We start from the raw sequence: 22,045 nt of genomic DNA, 5'->3' as shown, positions 1-22,045 counted from the left end.
GCAGTCCTTGCACAACAAGTCTCCTGTTCTGCTTGTCAGGCTGTTTTGCTGGTCAAGCATTAACTGGGGCAGGTGTGGTCAGCATAGGAGAAAGTAATTCCTGTAACTGTAGTTTTTTGAAGAATTCCTCAAACTCTATACCTTCAGACTTATTATGTGTGATATTGGTACATTTCTTAAAGCATTCCTCATCCTCCCCCAAGCTCCGCAGACTCATTGAGGTTAAATTCTTATCACAAAAATCCAGGGAATATGATTTGCAGTTGTATTGTTATAAGTATGATAATTACAAGAAAACACCCAATTCCTAGGAGAGATGAATAGCGGCAATTTCCTGGAATGGAGGCCTTGCCAACCCTTCCCCATGCTCGAAACTTGTCAAGCAGCATGGCAGAAACAGTCCCTGCCACAACATATTTCTTCTGTGAGTTGCAAAAATACAATAAAATTTACATGATACATAATAACTATTTAGAAATGTACAATTCAGTGACATTTAGTACATTTACAAAGTCCTGTACCACCACCTACAAAATATTTCTATTACTTAAAAGGAAATCCCATACACAGTAGGCAGTCATTACCTATACTCACCTCTCACGGTCCTTGGCAAAGGTATTATACCTACCTGCCCTCCTCACAGTAACTACTAGAAATAAAATCCTTCTACTAAGATCTTTTAGTTATCCTTCTATGGCAGCCATGGAAGTATGCAACTGTGATCTCCTTTTGTAGAATGCCATTGAGCTGTGAGGAATGCAGTTTGCCTCAATACCTTTGAGTCTGTAAAAGGCTTTGAGTCAAGGCATTCTTCCCAGGAAATCTCCAGTGAGCAGATACCAGTGTCTGGGCCATTTCTGCCCTCTGCAAAATTCCTCTGATGAACTTCCACAAATCTCTCAATTCAGCTTCCTCCAACCATTCCTATTAAAAATGTCAGATCTGCATTAAGACATGAAGACTGACAAGGTCCAATACTCTTCCCCTTTCATCTTTCTCAGTACTTATCCCACAGTGAATTATACTCCTACCTCTGCCTTAGCTTCCTATGGAATCTGAGGTGATATATTTTCATAGCACTTATCCCATTTATAAGGTTTTCTGATTGTATGTATACTCTCTCTGTCACACAGCAATCTCTAAAGCAAAATCTAAATCTTCCATAGCAGGAACCTGTTGACTCCCTCTTCATCCCTCTTCTAGGGATACACACTACAGGTATTACTGGTTATACAGTTATGCCTTACCTAAGGGCACCTAACTGAGAGAGAGTGAGGGAGCTAAAATCCTATTTCAGGACTACATATGCCAGAAGTGGGATTTCTCAACCTTGGCACTGCTGATGTTTTATCTCCTCCCTGATGTTTTCTGTTATCCATGCTTCATTCAATAGCATATTATTTAGTCTCCTGGTGCTGTAATAATTTGTTTTTTGTTTTGTCATTGATTTCTAATTTCATTCCATTATGATGTGATAGAACACAAGGTAGTATCTATTTTTTTGCATTTACCAAGGGCTGCTTTGTGGCATAACATATGGTCTATTTTAGAGAAGGAGCCATGTGCTGCTTAGAAGAAAGTGTATTTGCTCACTGATGGATGGAATATTCTATATATGTCTGTTAAGTCTAAGTTATTGATTGTGTTATTGAGTTCTGTTTTCTTTGTTTAGCTTTTGTTTGGAAGATATATCCAGTGGTGACAGCAGTGTGTTAAAGTCACCCGGAATTATTGTGTTGTGGTCTGTTTGATTCCTGGAATTGAGAAGTATTTGTTTGATGTACATGGATGCACCATTGTTTGGGTATAAATATTTACAATTGTATGTCTTCCTGATTTATGGTTCCCTTAAGCAGTATGAAATGTCCTTCTTTATCATTTCTGACCATTTGGCTTGAAGTTCACTTTATCTGATATAGGGATTATTTTCTTCCCTTGTTTTTTCATGTTGTTCACATATCTTCCCCTCTAGCAGTGCTGATCAGAGGTATTGCAGTTTCCCCCCTATAGGCTTATAGTTTCCAAAACCTCTTCTTTAAGGGGGAGATCAATATTAGCAGTGCCCAGCACAGACAATATGCAGCCCCCATACCAAGTAGCCGCTATGAAGAAGTTAACAATATTGTCGTAATAAACAAAATGAGTTCAGTTATTACCTACAGTATAACAAATAGATTTGCAATAAGGTCTGCAGTTTCTAATGGAGGACAAAGAGGATGGGGAGGGGTGTAGGATGTGACTGTTAGTGGGATAAGAAAAAAGTATAGAAATTCTAGATTGTAGAAAGAGTGAAAGTGGAATCAAAAGAAGTTCATTGTTAGCATGAGAAAAGGGAGAAAGTGACTCTGAGGAAACGGGAAAACAAAAGGAAAATAGAGCAAGAAAAGTAAAGTAAAAACTTAAAATTTTTCAAAAAGGAGAAAAAAAAAGAAAAATCAAAAAACAAAAACTACACTCTAACAGTCATATAGTGCTCAAACTTCCCAGTCTTCAGAAGCCTGATGCATGAGAGGTATCGCACAATGAGCTTCCAGACTCCAGCAGGTGTCTCAGGATAAGATTTGCCCCACCTAAAGATGGGAGCTACCACTTCCAGGATAATCCAAGATGACCACTCTAACTTCCAAATGTGTTGGCAACTGGGGAGCTGCAGGTCGGGGTGTGGATGTGGTCGGCTGGGGTTCCTGGAGGTGGGGCACGGTCAGTGTGTCTGGGGGTCCTGGAGGCAGGGTGTGGTCAGTTGGGCTGAGGGGTCCTGGAGATGGGGTTCAGTCAGTCCAGCCAGGGGTCCTACAGGTCCTGGCTGTTGTCTCAAAATGGCAGTAGCCACACGTAACCAAACCTGTGGGTTCTGTGACAGTGGACTTCCAGGCAACAGTAGGCAGCTGTCGATCCACTGGTGGTGGTCGGTCTGCTGGCTACTGGTAGACAATCAGCAGATGGACCTCAGGTGGTGGGTGATGGGTAGGTGAAAGGCAGGCGATGGGCAGGCAAGAGGCAGGCAAATGGTGGATGATAGTCACCACAGTCAGTGAGCAATCTGCACTAAAAAGGAGTCAATATGCTGGCAGACTGCAGGTGATGGACAAATGAGGTAAACACCAGGGGATCGATAAGCAGCAAAGACTGCCTCGCCGAGAACCAGATGTCCTCTGCTTGAAACCTGAGTTACAGAGCGACAAGGAACACAGCCTCCCTCTAGTCCGCCATCTTGGATCTCCACTGCTGATGTAGACTGAATAATTCTGTATAGTGGAGAGGCTATCCTGTGCATTCTAGGATATTTAGAGGATGTCCTCTACCCACTAGATTCCAGTCGCACTCTCCTTAGCTGTGACAATCATGAATAGACGTCTCTGGATATTGTCAACTGTCCCCTCAGGAAGCAAAGGTGTTCCTGGCTAAAAATCACTTGACTTGAAGAAAGAACATTTTTCTAATTCCCCTAAAAGTGTAGATCAGTGGTAGAACATGAACTTAATCACAACCAGTGCCAAAATTAATCAATAAAAGTGTAATGGTCATTTAGTCCTGCTAGAACTTATCATGGTCCTGGGAATATTCCTCCAGGTTAATAGTCCTAGATGCCTTGGCAGCAACTTTGACACAATGTGAAGCTTCCAGTATCTTCCTCCTGTCTTTTCTTTGAAGCTTAGTAGGGTCTGTATGTGTTCTCATGAGTAATAGGCCTAGAATGGGACAGATTATTCCAGGAGGTTATGAGCTAGAAGAAGCTCTTTCCTCCAGGCAGACAGAAATGTAAAAGAGGGCCCACCCAGGCCAGCATGCTGATATCCCAATGAACTGATATACATTGTCCCTTAGCCTCTATGCCTTCTTACCAAATTTTGTTACCCACAATTATTTTATATAGTTTTTCTTGGAAAATCATTAGTCTTTTTTTTTTTTTTTTTTTTGCAGTGCTGGGGATTTGAACCCAGGGCCTTAGTGCTTCTGAGGCAGGCACCCTACCAATTGAGCTATATCCCCAACCCCTCATTAGTCGTTCTTATGGAAGTTCTTATCGTTCACACTGGAGTATAAGTAGCTAATTAAAAAAAATAAAAGTCTGAAATTCTGAGCGTTTGCTCTTAATATTTCAAGGGTTCCTATTTTTGTTTTGTGTGAGCCATGACTATTTCCATCATAGGTTTAAAAACCTCTCACACCTCTATTTCAGACACTTCGGAGGTTAAACGTCTGTCTCTTCAAAGTCCCTCTATCCCACAATGTGTGTTTTGTAGGTGTCACTTAATCTACAATTTAAGTCTGATGTTTCCCAAACTTGGTGCAAATACATAACCAACCCATTTTCTCATTATGCTGTAAAGACAAGAAACTATTTTATTCAAGTAGATTTGCAGCCCTTTTCCCTACCCTTGTAACAGTGGTCCACTTTAACTTTTGAATATAGCCATCCTTGCTCTGAGGCTTATTTCTAAAAGGACATGTTCTTTTCTTTCTTCTCCCCTCTCCCTGACAAGATTAGGGAGACAGTGTTACCTTCTCTTCCCCTAGTTACTGTGCATGAACACAACCCCCACAGGAAGGAGATATCCACCAGAGGATCTAAGAAGTGAATTTCAACACACCTTCTGGGCGCACCTGGGACACCCTGTCAGGGCACACCTGGAATGTAGCCTTTGAATTGCTTCTTTTAAAGCCCTCTATTCTGGTTAACTAATTTTTGCCAGGACCATTACTGATTGAGCAAATAAATTCAACAGTCATGGGGGGCGTGTTTTTCTGATGGGCAGAATCACTGCCTCAGGGACAGAAGTCCCCTGTTTCTCCTTTGCTAGCAAAGCAATAAAACTTCTTTCCTTTTTCTCAAAACCTTGTCCTCATTATAAACTGGCATTAATAAGCATTAGGGACAAGGACTGAGCTTTCGGTTACACCACCAACTAGTTTCTTCTCCTTACTTGCTTTCATTTGTATGTTTAAAATTTATATTTTGGGTTCAAAGAATTTGGTGTGCACAAATTTAGCAGACACAGAATTTCGAAGAGGGGACTGAAAAAGCCACTTCTAATTTTCAATCCATAACAACCTTTTCAGTCCAGTACTTAACAGGGAATCGTGATAAATGACTATATAGGAAGTTGAGGGTTTTTTTGTTTTTGTATTATTGTTGAACCCAGGGAAGCTTAACCACTGAGGGCTAAACCAGGTGGCGCTTAACCACTGAAGTACATCCCTAGCCCTTTTTAATTTTTATTTCGAGACAGGGTCTCACTAAATTAGTTAGAGCCTTCCTAAACTAAGGCTGACTTTAAACTCTTGATCCTCCAGCCTCAGGTTCCCGAGAGGCTGGGATTACAGGCCTGCGCCACCTCGCCAGGCAAGGAACTTTCAAAAAAGCTTTCCTGTCCCAAAAGTTGATTGATGAATAGAGGGACGCAGGTCATGGAGCGATGATGCAGATTTGGAGTTATAGGGCTTCAGGACTCAAACTAGGTGTCCTACAAAACGCTCCCAGCCAGGGAAAACGTCTTGCGCAGCTGACGGAGCAGACGGTAACTGGCTGCGATGGAAGGCGGGGCACCATCTGCAGACACGGTCACAAAGCACCTCCCAGCCTACCGCAGTCAGGATTCTTGTTTTACTACATCCCCGGCCCAAACCGAGGGAAATCTGAAATATGAATGAACGAAGGCTTTTAATTATCAAGAACTCACCGATATTGGTTCTTCAATTGTAACAAATGTACCACATGAATGCAAGATGTTAATAAGAGAAATTGCCCGGTGGGATGGCGCCCGCCTGTGACTCCAGCGAATCCAGAGGATCAGCCCCAGCAGTTTAGTGAGGCCCTCCACAATTTAGTGAGACCCTGTCTCAAAATGAAAAATAAAAAGGCCTAGGGATGTAGCTCAGTGACAAAGCACTTCTGGGTTAGATTCCAAGTACCAATAAATGGATAAATAAATGCAAATGCAAACCGATTACAGGAAGCTCTAAGGGTCGGGGGAGGGGTGGGCAAGCTCCATACCTCGCTCAAAATGTATGTAAACCTGAAACACCTTTAAAAGGTAGTATTTTTCCAAAACAATATTAGAAACGATGTTTAGAAATACAATCAGGATTTTTAAAAGTCTACAAGACAATAGAACACAAGATACACCAAATGCTTCTGTTTTTTAAAAAAGGAATACTTTTAAAAAATCCGAGATGCTCGGATTAAAAAAAAAAAAAGCCCCATCTCAATATTAAATTGTGTATGTAACTTTTGCATTCGGTCTACTATGTCCCAAGAACAAAGCGTTCTTTCTTAGCCTCAAATATGTACAGCATTGAGAAAAATTATCTCAAATCCACTTGGCGAGCCGGGTTCCTCCGAGACGGAAGGAATGGATAACGAAGGCACCTAGCGAGTGGGGCGGTGCAGGAGCAGGGAGGCGGGTGGCCGGGAAGGGCCAAACTTAGTGACGGCCTTTGCGGAGCGCGCCCGCGTTGTCTGGCGTCGGCCCTTCGGAGGAGGAGCATTATCCGAGCAGCGGCGGAATACGGGGTGAGCGCGCGCCCTATAAAGACGAACCTAACTCTGCGCAGGGCGCGCGCCCCGTGCCGCGGCAGCCTGGGGTAACACCCATCTTATGAACACAGTGTGGTCCTCGTGGCAGCGGGTTGAGTCCCTGCGAGACGCACGGTGATGCAATTCCTGAGCGTGCCAATCCCGGGCTAGCTGGAGGGCGGGCCTTTCAGATTTGAAATCCTAGACTGTTGTGAGTGGGAGGTGAGCGTCGCTTCGCGCCGCGCTGCTGCGGACCGGGGGCGCTGGGTGCCCTCGGCGCCGAGCCCAGCTGGGACTGCGGCACTCTCGCCCTGCCGGGCCCTTCACCCAAGGTACGAGCCCCGGCCCCGCTGCCCTGGCCTCCCGCCGCGCGAGCCGCCGCCTCCGGTGCGGCCGCCCCCTCCGCCTTCGGGGCCCACGCGGGCTTTTGTATCCTTCTGGCTCCGGCAGAGGTTTCACGACTGCGCACACTCGCTTGTCGCCTCTCTGCTGCGGTTGTCCGGGGCAGAACACGCATTCATTTGGATGGCGAGCGCACAACTCCTCTGCTCAAAAATCAATTCTAGGGAAAGAATCTTAGGTTAGAATAATTATCAGGTAGGAAAATTGTTTCCCCTCGGTGCCCCACTCTTCACCGTGGGACCAGGACTCAAAGGGACATAGAAATAACGGACCATCCAGTTTTTTTTGTGTGTGATGGGGGGAAGGGTATTGGGGGTTGAACCCAGGGGAGCTTTGCCACTGAGCCACATCCCTAGCCCTTTTTCCATTCCCCCCCGCCCCCCCCCCTTAAGACAGGTTCTCACTAAGTTGCTTAGGTTGTCGCATTTGCTGAGACTGGCTGTAAACTTGGGTTCCGCCAGTATCAACCTCCCAAGTCTGAAATTACAGAAGCAAGCCCATCCAGTTTGTTTCTTCTAAAGAAATTACATGTTGGTTGCAAACATTTTCAAATGCTAATGGAAGGCCTCTTCATCCTACTCTTTTTTTTTTTCCCCCCCGGTGGTGGTGCTGGGGATTGAACCCAGGGCCTTGTGCATGCGAGGCAAGCACTCTACCAACTGAGCTATATCCCCAGCCCTCATCCTACTCTTGAAAAATAAACGGTTTACAGTTTATTACTTTTTCTTCCAAATTCTCCCCCAATGTTTATGCTTAATATGTGTTTATTTTTTTAAGAAATGAAACCATACGTCCTGATATGCTTCCTTTTTTTAATTTAGAATTTCCTAGAAGCTTGCATATTAGTACATACATTATTTTTTTTTGTTGTTATTGGATAGATGGAATTAAATTTTTAAGATTTTATTTTGAAGTTTATTTTGTCCAGTGTTGGTGGACGTTTAGGTTGTTTTTGATTTCCTTGGTACTGCAGTGAAGGTCATTGTATGGTGGTAGCTTTTATTGCCTGCTGCTGTAAAACTTAGGCTTTGAAGTCGAGTAGACTTGGTTCCTGCTCTTTCTCCACCACTGATAAGTGTAAACTTGGGCACACCACTTAATCACCTTATTCCAGCTGGTCACAATAACAGTGCTTACCTCATAAGAGTTGCAGTAAGTTTATTTAGTGACAGGCATGATGTAAATACTATTAAGTAGATATTGACTATTATTAATATATATTAGTATTAACACTAATGTATTTGCATTCTTATGTAGATGTTTCTGTGGGGAAAATAATTTAGAAGAATTTCAATATTAGTGTTATACAGACCTATATTTTGAAATTGATCTTTACCAATCTGATAAGTAAAACATTTTAATTTGCATCTCTTCATTTATTAGTAAAATAGGGTGTTGGATGACTCATTTATTGGCTTTTTAAATTTCTTCTGTGAATTGCCTTTCATGTACTTTGGCCATTTTCCATGTTGATTATTATTTAAAATTGATTCATTGATCTCATTGAATGTCATGTATATTACCCCTTTGTCTTATATGCTAAGCCCTTTGCCATATCCACACACGTTTATTTGCCCATTAACTTAATTTGTTTCCCTAACTCCATCTCCCAGTTTTGGTTAGTGTATTCTGGGATTTTCAACCCATTCCATTATAGTAATTTTTACTACAGCTACCACTGCAGTAAACCCCAGAAGAACTTTATTTTGGGGAGGAGTAGCATTCAGTATCATACACACAATTAGAGTAGTTTAACCTTAATTCTTTACATATACTATTTATTGCCCACCATTTCATAAATATGGTTTTCCAGCTACTGAGTCTTTGTGATGAATAAAGAGCACTTTTTTCCCTACTACATCAGCATTTGTCAGTTTCTAAAATAGATTTTCCAGGGCCGGGGTTGTGGCTCAGTGGTAGAGTGCTTGCCTCCCATGTGTGAGGCACTGGGTTCGATCCCCAGCACCACATTAAAAAAAAAAAAAAAAATAGATTTTCCAAACAGCCATAAGCAATTAAAGAAAACAGAAGTATACCATTTTAGAATTCACCTTCTCTAGTCTGAGAAGGATCTTATGTAGAAAAACTTTTTCTCAGTAGTGATTTCTGTTACAGAGCTGGGGCCTTCCAAGAAACTGAAGTAGCATGAAGACCTTCTTTTCAAACTCCATTTCTTGCAATCAAGTCAGAACAATTTCAGAGATGTCTCTCAGAGTAACAGGCATAAGTTTTATTGAAAGGATAGGAAAAGGCAAAGGGAGAGAAAAAGTGGGACCTCTCATAGAGGAGAGGGACAATGTACCTCTCCTGCACTGGATTTTTATTGTGGATCCTGGAGAATTTTCCATAGAGTCTCCCCAGGTCTACCTCTTGACTTTCCACCAACAGCAGAGTGACATCAGACTTTTACATATCTATTGCCATGACAATTCTAGGTTCCCTTGACCCATGCTGAGCTGTCTAATTGGATTCTTAATCATTTTTACAAGTTTTATGTTAGGAGGAATTATCCTCCCGGAATCTAGTCTGTGAACAGGGTCACAAAAGTTTCTTCCTTCAAAGTAACTTGGGTTCCTCTTACCAAGGTTATTTCTTGCCTGCATTTCCTTGCAGATAACAGGTAGTTTGCTGAGGAGTGTGACATACCCTGTCCACTTAGCCAGGCAGGACTGCATGTAAATTGCTTTTTGTGCTTTTTGGCAAAGAAAGCATATGAGGGTCAGCACAGTTGGTCCATTTTATAGAATTAGTCTCTTAACCTTGTGTTTACACCATCCTCATCTGTCTGTCCCCTAAAAATTTCCATTCTATTAGATCCAGTCTATTATGTTCTATTCTTTGCTTCACTTGAAGGATGCAGTTATTTATTTTTTGAAGAGGTATTATTTCGACATAACTTCACATATATGTCTTGGCAGTGACTTTTTTGTCAACTTTCCTTGCTACTCAAGTATGTCAAGTTGCTTTTTATTTCAGGAAAATTGACTTGCACTATTTGTTCATTTCCATTGTTTTGCTTTTCTTTAGGGATTCCATTTATGTGCTTGTTGAATTACCAATGTCCTCCTTCAGTTTCTTTATAGCTTACTTTATAATTTCATCTTCTCGTTTCATTTCTGTTTTTTAGCTGTTTTTTTTATTTTCCACCTATTTATACTCCCTTATTCTCCTCCACTTCCAGTTTAATTTCTGTGATTCTTTTTCTTGTTTTTATTGATACTTTGTGTATATTTGTTGGCTATAGTTTTATGTTTCAATACATGTATACATTGTATATCAGGGTAATTAGTATATCTGTCACCTCACAAATTTTGTCATTTCTTTGTGGTGAGAACAAAAACTTTCTTCTAGCTATTTTTAAAAATATGTCTTAGCAATAAAACTTCAGAACTTATTCCTCCTAATTGTAACTCTGTGCCCCTTGACTGTCTTTCCTTCCCCTTCTCCTTGTATTCCCTCTTCCCCCATTCCCATCTCATCTCCTCTTTCCCAACTCCCTTCCCATTCTCTGGTAACTACCTTTCTATCCTCTACTATTATAATGTCAGCTTTTTACAGATTCTACATGAGTAAGCTCATTCAGTACTTGTCTTTCTGTATGGGGTTTGTGTCACTTAACATAATTTTATCCAGCTTCATCCATGTTGTCTCAGATGACAAGATATCATTCTTTTATAGCTGGATAGTATTTCATTTTGTAGTTGTACCACATTTTCTTTATCCATCGCTCTGTTATTGGGCATTTAGGTTGTTTCCAAGTCTTGGTTATTTTTTTTTTTTTTTTTCCAAGTCTTGGTTATTGTGAATAGTCTTCAGCGAACAAGAGTGTACAGATTTCTCTGCCATGGGGATTATTGGATCATATGATAACTATTTTTAATTTTTTGAGAAAACTTCATACTGTTCTCAGCAACAGTTATACTAATTTACATTACAACAGTGTGGAAGGGTTCCCTTTTCTCCACATCCTTGCCAACAGTTGTTTTCTTTTGTATTTTATAGATAATAGCCATTCTAACTAGAGTGAGGTGGTATCTCAATGTGTTTTTGATTTGCATTTCCCTGATGATTAGAAATGTTTTGAGTACTTTTTCAAGTACCTGTTAACTTTTTAATGTCTTTTGAGAAATATTTATTAGGGACTTTTGCCCATTTTTGTAAAAAAAAATTTTTTAGACTTTGATAGATCTTTATTTTATTCATTTACTTATATGTAGTGCTGAGAATCGAATCTAGTGCCTCACACATGTTGGGCAGACACTCTACCACTGAGCCACAACTCCAGCCCATCTCTTGCCCATTTTTAAACAGGATTATTCTTTTGTTTTTTGCTGTTGAGTTCTTTATAGTTTCTCATTTTCTAACCTCTGTTTCATCAAAAGCTGAGCATTAATAATTAATGATTTGTTTTCTTTGTTTTGCTCTTTTAACTAGGAGGGGAGTGGGGCTTCAGATCTTTCTTGGGTAACCTATATCCATTGGTTTGTTTTTCTTCTATATGTATTCTGCAGAGACTTTATGGTCAGAAAAAATCCTAGGTGACTCCTTCCCCAACATCTTCTCATCCACTAACTACACCAAAACCACTGGCATATGTTTAGCTTCTTTAGTATTGCTATTACATAGTAGGAAAAAAACGATTCCTAGAGGAACTTCTTGTGTCTTTTGTGGGGAGAGTAGAATTTGAGGATTTTGTCAGAATCTTGCTTGTTCACCTTCATCCTGCTACTTGTTCGAATTGGTTGGGGTGAGGGTAGGTTGTTGGGAGAAACTCTGAGCCTTTCAATGTGCACATAATTATCAGCCTTTAAATTAAAGCAGTTCTTTATGTCAGTACAGAATGGGCCCATTTTCAGTGCAATTAGTTTGTTTGCAATTTCTGCTTCCTGTTAGGCATTTCATAGGGTTTGAGGAATTGAGACTGGGAAATCTTGAACACACTTTGCCATTTTCCCCTGCATTTGTCCATAAACATTTTTGGTTATGAGAAATAGTACTTTCTTATTGATACTGTTTAAGGTGAACAATAATGATTATTATAACTCCCAACACTCACCTTCTGACACCTAGCACATTGACAGACATAAAAATATATTCATTAATGTGAATTTTGTGAAACAATTACAATAGTTTTTCTGTCACAGGACCAGACTTCCAAGATACCCTAATAATAGCTATTATTATTGAGTAATACTTTCTTTTATTTCCCCTTTCAGTCATAAAGTATTGGATAAAATATTTTGAATATGAATTTTTAAATTGATTATTTAACATAGAAGTTTCTGTAGATAGACATACTTGATGTCTTTTTGATCTGATTGCATTATTATTTTCTCTGATAGGCTTTTTATAATTAGATGATGTAAAAAAATAGTGTAATAGTTATAAATTCAGTAGTAAGAGATGCTATAAATCTTGATTAGTAAGTTCCAGGCCCCTTGGATTGAAATATCTTATTTATTTTTCCAAGAATTACTATATGCAACTTGTGGTTTCTCACCTAGAATCTTAATTTCTAGGTATGGGAAATAAAATTTATATATAAGAAGCAAAATTTAAAAAGTCTGATTGCTTCTTGGCCTTTTGACTAAGATCAAGTGTAAAACAAGTTTAAGAACTGGTATGTTCAAGTACATAATTTTCTCCAAAAATTCTAAATAGCATTCCTTTTTTTCAAAAAATTAAAATAAATATAATTTACTTTCTATTTGAATGTTTTCAATTAAGACCTCAGTTTAAGTGTTCTGGAGCATAAAAGTCAGGATTGGAGATTACTTAAATAATTGAATAGAATTTTCATTTTTTTTTTTTTTTTGAACATTTTATGTGCTGCCTTAAAATTTAATTGCATTAAGGGAAATGCCACATTTGTGAAACTTAGTCTTTTATGACAATATAATACTGAAAGATGTCATTCCTTTTTGATGAATATATTAGATTGAAACATCTAAAACTTCATATTCAAATAAATTTCAAAAACATCAAAACTCAGTAGAGCTATTGTTTGGTGAATACTGCTTTTCGTAAAGAAGTAAAATTAAAGATTAAATTGCTTACCTATTGAAAAATAATAGAAATGAGACTTTAACAAAATAAATAAATAAAATCCTAGTCTGATTTGTGAGCTATATAGATTATCTAGTGTTTTCATGAACAGTTGATCCTTTTAATTAGGATATTGTTATGGAAAGCAAATAAAAAAAACTTTCTGTACCAAAGCATGATGATAATTGTTTTCCCATTGAACTACAGGTTTCTCTGGACCCCTGCTGACATTCTGTCCTGAAAATTGTGCTTGATTGGATTCTCTGTTAGAGAAATTTTTTGCTACTGTCCTTATCAAGATGATTACAACACCTTTAAAACATCCAGGAATTCATTTGTCTTCAGAGACATCTCAAAAAAGAAGTATGCCCCTGGATGCAATCTTTTTTGACAACATTCCTTCAGGCACACTTACTCCTATAAAAGATTTGGTCAAATATCAGAACTCCTCTTTAAAATTGAATGACCATAAAAAGAAGCAGTCTCTAGAAATGACAACTTCTAACAATAAAAATATATTTCAGTCTACCATGCTAACAGAGGCTACTACCTCTAACAGTTTTCTTAACATCAGTGCTATCAAGCCCAACAAGGATAGATTAAAAAGTAAAGCAAACTATGAATCACCAGGAAAAATATTTCAAAGAATGAAAGAAAAAGTACTGCGTGATAAGCAAGAACAAGCATCAAGAAACAGTGGTTTGTGGAACCACCAAAAAGTGAAAATCATAAAATCTTTACTCCTAACAAAGATGAGAAAAGACTATTGCAGCATACCTACCTCTATGAAGAAAAGGAAAACAAATCATTCTTATCAGATAACGATTCACTAAGAGGTTAGTTTTATTATGTGTTGGTTAAAAAGCTATAAAGTCCTAAGTGTTTTAATGTGTCAGATAACTTAGGTGCTTGGGATACATCAATGAGCAAAATGCACCAAAATCTCTGCCTCTGTGAGCATAGCCCACATTCAGGTAAATTAAAAGAGTACTTTTTATAGTATAATTGAAGAGGAAACGTAGAAAGAAGAACAGAAAGGAAAAGCAGAGTAAAGTGATGGGGAGAGTTGGAAGATGTAATTTTCAGTGGAGTGGTCAGAGTAAGCATCAGTGAGATGGCAGTTGAGCCCAAAAACTGAAGGAAGTGATAGATATTTTGGGAAATGGAGAAGGATGATCCAGACACCTACATAACAGCTGATATAAATGCCCTCAAATAGGAGCATGCCTGAAAAATTCAGGGACAAACTATAAAGTTATTGTGTTATGAAATAAGACTGTATGATAAGAGAGGGTCAGATAATGTAGAACTTAATAGATTAAAAAAAATGTAAAGGCTTATTTTTTACTGAGAGCAAAATAAGGAGCCATTGGAAGGCTTTGAGCAGAGGAATGGCAAGATCTACCTTATGTTTTTGAAATATCACTCTGGCTGTTGATTTGAAATAGAAAAACTACAATAATGCATGTGGCAGATAGTACCAACTTGGTCCAGATGGTAGGAGTGGTTAAATTAAAAAGTGGTTAGAGTCTGGATATATTTTGAAGGTAGAAACAACAGACTTGGCTCATAGGTTGGGTGTAGAATGTAAAAGAGAAAAGGCATTATAGAGAATAATTCCAGGCTGGTTTTGGGGTTTTGGGTTTTAGCCTGACCAACTGGAAGGATAATTTAACTGAATTGTTGTAGATTGAAGGAAGAATGGTATAAGGAGTTTGTTATTTTTTGGTCAGGTTAATTTTGATATGTCTATTAGAAATCTAAGTGTATATGTCAGTTAGACTGTTAGAAAATTATAGGTGGAATTTAAGAAAGTAATACAGGGAAGAGAAGTTCATTTGGGAATTATTAGCACCAAATAATATTTAAAGCTGTGAGATTAAATAAAAGCGTTAAGTGTAGAAAGAAGAAATGTTCAAGGGCTGAGCCCTGTGGTATTCCAACATTTAGAAGTTAAAGAGTAGAAGGCCCCTGAGAAAGATGATCAGGAAGAATGAGAACCTGGAGAATGAAGCTGAAGAAACTGAGAGCACAAAATGCTCAAAAATGGAAGGAGTCATAAACCGTGTCTGACTCAGCTAATAGGTCAAGTAGACTGAGATTTGGTCCTTGGATTTAGCGATGTGGAGGTCACTGGTGACTTGAATGAGGGCAGTTTTGGTGGAATGGAAGGAGTAAAAATGTTACGAAAGGGTTCAAGAGAGAATTAAGTAAAGAAAGTAGACATGGTGACCATAGATAAGTATTTCTGATGAGAGCAAAGAAATAATGAGAATTGTTAAAGAATTTATGTAGTTTTTAATATTTGGTGAAATAACAGTATTTTATATGCTTTTGTGAATAATTCAGTGGGAAGCGATGATCAGATTGCTTGTTTGATGTCCTTGAATAGTTAAAAGGAAATAGAATCTAATGCATAAGTAGCAATTTGACCTTAGCTGGTACACTCACCAATAGTTAACAAGAACAAAAGCAGTATATAAATACAGATACTGGTGGGTCATTGTAAAACTTCACACATAGTCTGAAATAAGAAGTAAGATCATCAACTGAGAGTGAGTATGGGATACAGTATTGAAGTTTGAGGAGGTGGAAGTTTGGATAGTATAGGAGTGGGGAATAGTTAATTATCTAGGCTTAAACTTGAGTTTCTGGGTAACATTAAAGAGCTATTTGAGATTTGTGGGCATGAAGTTGAAGTGGAACCAGTAAATATGGTTGTAAGTTTTCCTCTAGCCCTGTTTAACTTCATAGATGCTGGTGTGGATAGGCAGGGAGTTAAATTTTATCTGGGTTATAGTTTTGCCAAGTAAATGAATGACAGAAGGACAAGAATTGAGGATGAGTACAGAGGTATAACCACAGTCAGCCATGAAATTTAAACTGATTCAAGAAAAAGAACATCTGAAGGAGATCAGGAAAGTCTTGTTGGGATAGTCAGTGGATTTGAGAGAATGACCTGAAAAGACAGAAAATGTCAGAAATTGGAGCACATGAAACAGGTTTTGAGGAATTTCAGTAATTGATAAAGAACAATTTTACAAGTGTTCTCTCATTTAATCTTTTCAGTAAACACCATGGATAGATGTGCATTTAGCAGTCTTATTAAATAGAACTGGCAAAGAGCCCATTCTCTTAACCACTACACAATAGATTGTAAAGTCGATCTCAAAAACAGTAACATTTTCTAACAGGGAGTTCGGAGTAGAGGTAGAGGACCACACAAAATAATCTATTTCTTATGTAGCCTAAGAGAAAAGGGAAAACGTTTCATATACATACAATACAGAATCTGAGAAAGGAAGAAGTATGTGTCTGTTTTGAGACTCTGATAACCCTTTCACCAGAAAATGCACACAAATTTTGTAAGTAATTTTAGAAACATTTTGTAGCTCCTGCATGAACCTTAGAAACCAAAAAATAAAGAACCCATGTTCTACAACATATATTATTTAATCAAACTACCCACTTGTCTTAAATATGTTGCCCTGCCATTCCAATGGAATGAGTTAAAGAAACAAACTAGTCACTTCCTTTTATGACATCATTATAATAAATTCTTTATATTAAGATTCATAAGTCCTATTAAAGCATAGTCATTACCTATTTTTTCAAGTATAATATTTGATATCAAACATAAAATAATTCAGGTTTTCTTTCTCTAGCACAAATTTAAGTCTATAATCATCCCCTTTATGGGTGAAAGCAGTTCATTTCTATTTATAAGAAATATTAAAGATCTAGGATGTAAATCAGAATAAAGTGTAAGCAATGCTAGTAGTACTTATTTGTCTAGGTGATAGACTTCTGTGCCTCTGAAGGCCTACAGAAGAGAATTCAAAGGTATTTAAATTTTAGTTAAGTCTGCTGTGATTAGGTTTTCAACATGTTGATTTTTTAAAGAATAAGTTACCACTCTTCAACTGTTCTTTCATGTTCTAGAAATTTATAGCAAACAGGTTGGGGATATAGCTCAGTTGGTAGAGTGCTTGTCTCGCATGTACAAGGCCCTGGGTTCAATCCCCAGCACACACAAAAAAAGTGTCTCACGAAATTTATAGCAAACAGAAGTAGAAACTTCAAGGCTGGATGGTACTTCATGTGTAATCTTAACACCCAATTTGTGGCAACACCAGAATTTAATTCCAGATTTCAGTTTTCTGAGTCTAGTAGTATATTATTTGCTCCCTGTCTTCTTTACTCCCAAAGTTCTTGGCTGGAGATGTGGATCAGCTTGCAGGCCACTGTGTGGGACTGTCCATCTGCCTTTTAGTCAGATTCTCCAAGCAGGGCTTAGGCCCAGCCACATGGGACCTTGAGGTTCAGTGTAGATGCTGTAGGCTGATGTGTGTTGCTATATGGAGGTCAAGCCTGTCCTAGGTGCCTGAACCAGGGCTCCTGGAGGCCATACCCTGAGCCTTGCCATCTCCTGTATCCTCACGGAAGGTTAATAGTATACTTTTGTCTACAGGATACTCACAAAAGGCTAATAGTATACTTTTGTCTACTTCAGGCGGATTATACCTTAGAGAAATTTTTAAGTTTTTTTCTCAGCATTATATATGTATAAAGAATGAAATAAAGGCATGAGAAAATAATAAAGGGAAAATTTTGTATGACTCATATTGCAAAAATACATTGTACTGGTCTGATCATTATTAAACCTAAATGACTTTATTTCAAGATTTTAAACATGCATTTTTTTTCTTATGTGTAACTAATATAATTTAACTTCTTTTTTAAAACAATATCAGTCTCAGTCCAAGAAGTTCCTCTAGAATCATCAAATATTCTTCCGTCAAACAAAAGAGTCAAGACCAAAAGGAAAAGAAAGCACAACTATGCAATTTAACTTATGGTAAACTGTTGGTTATTTTGTCTGTTTTTAGTTTGTTAGCTCAATGTATTGCTAGGTGTTCTTGATAATTATTTTTCCTATCGTAAGCAATAAGTATTGGCCATGGACAAAGGGTTGGATTATACAATCTAGAGGTCATCAAAGAAACACTGGGTAGAAGGGAGGTACATTCCTAATTTGAAGACTTCTTTTTAATATAAAAGAGTTTTAAATTGTTATTTCTTTCTTTTAATTTCATATGATTCTTCTTTAAGTTTTGTGATTTTTTTGCAGAACTTCCAATTCTAAACCAAGAACAAGAAAATGTTTCAGCTGCAGAAGTCTCAAACAAGGCATTAATTAGAGCTCAATTGACAAAACAAATTCTTCACTCAAAAGAGAATACAATTGGAACCACCACATCCAAAAAGGACACATTTGTTTTAGAAGACAATGATTCTACTTATGAAAAACTCCAAAATTCTAATGTTAAGACTCTTAATACTAATTATGTTCCTATTAAAAATAGTAGTCAATTACTGGTTTCTGATACTGAGGTGACAACAGAAGGGACTTCACAAGGAGAAATTGAGGAACAAAATGAAAAGTCAGTGTCTAGAAAGACTACTCTTCAGGTTCCATGAAAGATACATGTAAAATTGTACTTGCAAGTCCAAGATGTCATATAACAATACCTCGGAATTCAAAAAGAAATATTTCAAAGCTTTCTCCTTCGAGTATAATTAAAACTATTACAAATGAAGTTAAAAAAAATAAGGTAGGAAATTTTTTAAGGCAGATATTTGTTTGTACCACTCATTCTTAGCTGTGTTTTATGTTTGTTTGTGATTCTAGGGATGGAACCCAGGGCCTTGTGCATGCTAGGCAAGCATCCTACAACTGAGCTACCCCCAGCTCTGTTACTCCCCTTTCTTTCTTTTTTTTTTTTTAATTTATTTTTTTAAATTTATTTTTATTGTAAACAAATGGGATACATGTTGTTTCTGTTTATACATGGAGTAACGGCATACCATTTGTATAATCGTACATTTACATAAGGTAATGCTGTTTGATTCATTCTGTTATTTTCCCCCCACCCCTCCCACCCCTCTTTTCCCCTTTTTTAAAGAAGTTGAACTCTCATGCCTATTTTCATTTTATATTATTATTTACTGTAGCAACAGTGTGGTATGATAAAAAGAACGTGAACTGAAAGTAAGAAGACCCAGGTGTTAATGTTTATATTTCTCTGTTTTTCTTATGCATAACTAATATAATTCAACTTCTAGTTGCACATTCTTCAACAATTTACTTAAGGGCTTTAAGGATGAACGCTGAATTCATTCCTGCTCTTAATTTTTTTCCCCTGATTTTGGGGTACAAACAGAATATTTGAAAAAGAAAGGAATTATAGCATCTAAAGATTTCAAGATTTACTGATGTAGGGTGATCCATAAAAGACTTCTTAAGAACATCAAACTGTTACATTAGGATAAATTCTCTGAAGGAAGTGAAATGGAAATACAAGTTTAAAAAGAAAGATACAAGTTTGCCCATTTATTTTAAAATAGGTGATTGTGGGTATCAAATTGAAATGGTATTCAAATTTCATCTTAATTTTACTTATTTTTTGGAGGAGTATCAGTAATTGACCCCAAGGGATTTTAACCACTGAGCTACATCTCAGCCTTTTTTTATATTTTATTTAGAGACAGGGTCTTACTGAGTTGCTTAGGATTTCACTAAGTTGCTGAAGATGGCATTAAACTTGTAGTCTTCCTGCCTGAGCCTCTGGGTTTACAGGCATGTGCCACTGCACCCAGCTCATCTTAATTTTAAAGAGTGATATAATAATTGCAGTTTTATATTTCAATATATTCACCAGAAATGCATTATTTGCAAATACTTAAACTTATAACGAAACATGTTGTTGACAAAAATGTGTGAAGTGGCCAGGCATGATAGCACTCGCCTGTAATCCCAGCAATTCAGGAGGCTGAGGCAGGAAGATCCTGAATGCAAAGCCAGCCTCAGCAGTTTAGCAAGGCTGCAGGTAACTGAGTAAGACTCTCTCTTAAAAAATAAAAAGAACTGGGGATATGGCTCAGGTTTTACATGCACTGAAGTAAATCCCCAGTACCAAAAGAAAGTAAAGTGAGTTGAGCAAAAACAGTCTGAAGACAGCTATTCTAAGAGATTCCATAGTACCAATTCCTTTCTGTCTGCAGTGCTGCTTATCTGTTACAAGAAGACCAAGCCTCCCATGACTCATAGTATAGTTCTATATATCCCCTAATTCTGCCCAATCTCATCCTCAGTTCTTGAAATATTGCATTGTGCCCTCTTGACCTCGAAATGTCATCAGCAAAATGTTGTATTGTCTATTTTCTTTTAAAAATTTTTTTAGCCAATTTATTTATTGTTTTTATGTGATGCTGAGGATCGAACCCAGTGCCTCACACATGCTAGGCAAGTGCTCTACCACTGAGCCACAACCCCAGCCCGTGTTGTTTATTTTCTGTGAACATTTCTTAACCTTGCTCTAACCAAAATATGACTCTTACTAACAACTCTCTTCCGCTTGATTTCATCATTACTCTTTTTATTCCTGGTACTAGGAATGTAATTCAGGGCACTTTCCCCCTGAGCTATATCCCCATTCTTTTTTTATTTTTTGCTTTGAGACAGGGTCTCACTAAGTTTCTGAGGCTGACCTCAAATGTGTAATCCTCCTTTTTCAGCTTCCTGAGTAACTGGCAGATTTCTTCATCTTTAGTGACCTTTTTAACTTTTTCTCTCTATTCTTACTTTGTTATTACTAGTACATACAGTAAATTCTCACTTCGAAGCATCCCTCTGTCTCACTATCAGTTTCTATTGTTCAGGATCATTCTGCCTCCAGTATTCTTCCTCTAAACCTTACCATCAATACTTTGACCTCACTAAGATAACCTTTAGTCCATCTATGTTCAGGTCCTCATTTACCTATTTACCCCATGTAGATCCCTGGGTCCATCATTTTATAATCATTGTAGGTTATAACACTCAACTCTTTATCTCATAACAGCATCCCAAGAAAAAGCTCCTAAGCCTTCACTGTGATTTATAGCACTCCACATTATGATCCTAGAGAAAGATCTCCACCATCACCTCTTTTTCCTTTTGTTTACTCCCTTCAAGTTACTGTGCTTTCTGTGCCACCTATGAGGATCTTGACACTTGTCCTTTGCTTAGAAAAATCTTACAGTTGTTCATGTAGCTCATTCGTCACTTTGTTCAATTCCGTGCTCCAAGACCTTCCTTAACTATCATACCTGAAGAAACATTCCATTTATCTCATCCCTTAAACTTATTTCTACCTGTAATTATTATCTGCTGACATCTTAATCTTTATTTGTCTGTTTGGATACCACTACCTTATGTGCCTCTTCCCTCCATCTCCCCTAAACACACCACACACACATACGCACTATATGAGGGCATCATTTTGTTTTTTGCTGAATCCCAACTGTCTAGAACAGTATGTAGAACTCAATAAATATTTACTGAATAAGTAGTAAATGGGCATTTTGATGCTTTATTTAAGCATTGTAGTATAGGATTGTAGAGCAGAATTCCCAGATTTGTGACCTTTCTGTGCTTCTAATTAGATGTGTTTAACATGGGTAAGTTATTTAACTAGATTTTATACTTTCTGTATCTGTAAAATGAAGGTTATAATACCTGCCTCTTCTTGTTGTAAAGATATCACCTAAAGTACTTGGAACACTGTTAGTATTCATTTTTACTGTAATATTATCTCCATCTGACTGATGCTTCGATGTATCTCAGGTGGTTGCAGATGTGGGGAATAGGAAAAAAAGGAATGTTCTTTACTGTCCCTTTCCAGGTCTTACCTATAATATTTAAAATGAACATAATTGAGCAATAACAAAGACCATCTTCCCAGTTTAACATCTTTTCCTGATACAGTATAAAACCAACACTAGAGAATTTGTCTTTATATGTAAATTTATAATTTCATGTAATGTATATGATGGTTCAAATTAGTTATCCTATTAATTTTGGCTTTTGTTCTCATCAGAGAGTTCAATCTTACATTGGTAGAAATATAAACAGTTTTTTGCACAGATGTTCATAGGAAGTTTTCCACTTGAATGAGATTTTACCCACACTAAATAAAAATGAGTTTTCTGACCTATTCAAATACTTTTGCTTTGAAATAGAATGCTATTAAATGTATA

At 37.7% G+C, this 22,045-nt stretch overlaps 1 protein-coding gene across 1 annotated transcript in view; it reads left to right on the top strand.

Annotated features, from left to right (window-relative positions):
* The first annotated feature begins 6,562 nt into the window (after positions 1-6,562).
* The window catches only part of Mis18bp1 (MIS18 binding protein 1), a 43,266-nt gene continuing 27,783 nt past the window's right edge, over positions 6,563-22,045 (top strand). The window contains 7 exon segments of the mRNA XM_047542521.1: positions 6,563-6,849; positions 13,172-13,666; positions 13,669-13,800; positions 17,719-17,751; positions 17,754-17,822; positions 18,096-18,431; positions 18,434-18,579. Coding sequence (XP_047398477.1) covers positions 13,264-13,666; positions 13,669-13,800; positions 17,719-17,751; positions 17,754-17,822; positions 18,096-18,431; positions 18,434-18,579 — 1,119 coding nt within the window. The 5' untranslated portion in view covers positions 6,563-6,849; positions 13,172-13,263.

Source organism: Sciurus carolinensis, chromosome 2, assembly GCF_902686445.1.
Source record: "Sciurus carolinensis chromosome 2, mSciCar1.2, whole genome shotgun sequence".
In the NCBI taxonomy this organism is placed as follows: Eukaryota; Metazoa; Chordata; class Mammalia; order Rodentia; family Sciuridae; genus Sciurus; species Sciurus carolinensis.
Note: the sequence above shows the minus strand (reverse complement) of the source record. Positions and strands in the feature narration are given on the sequence as shown.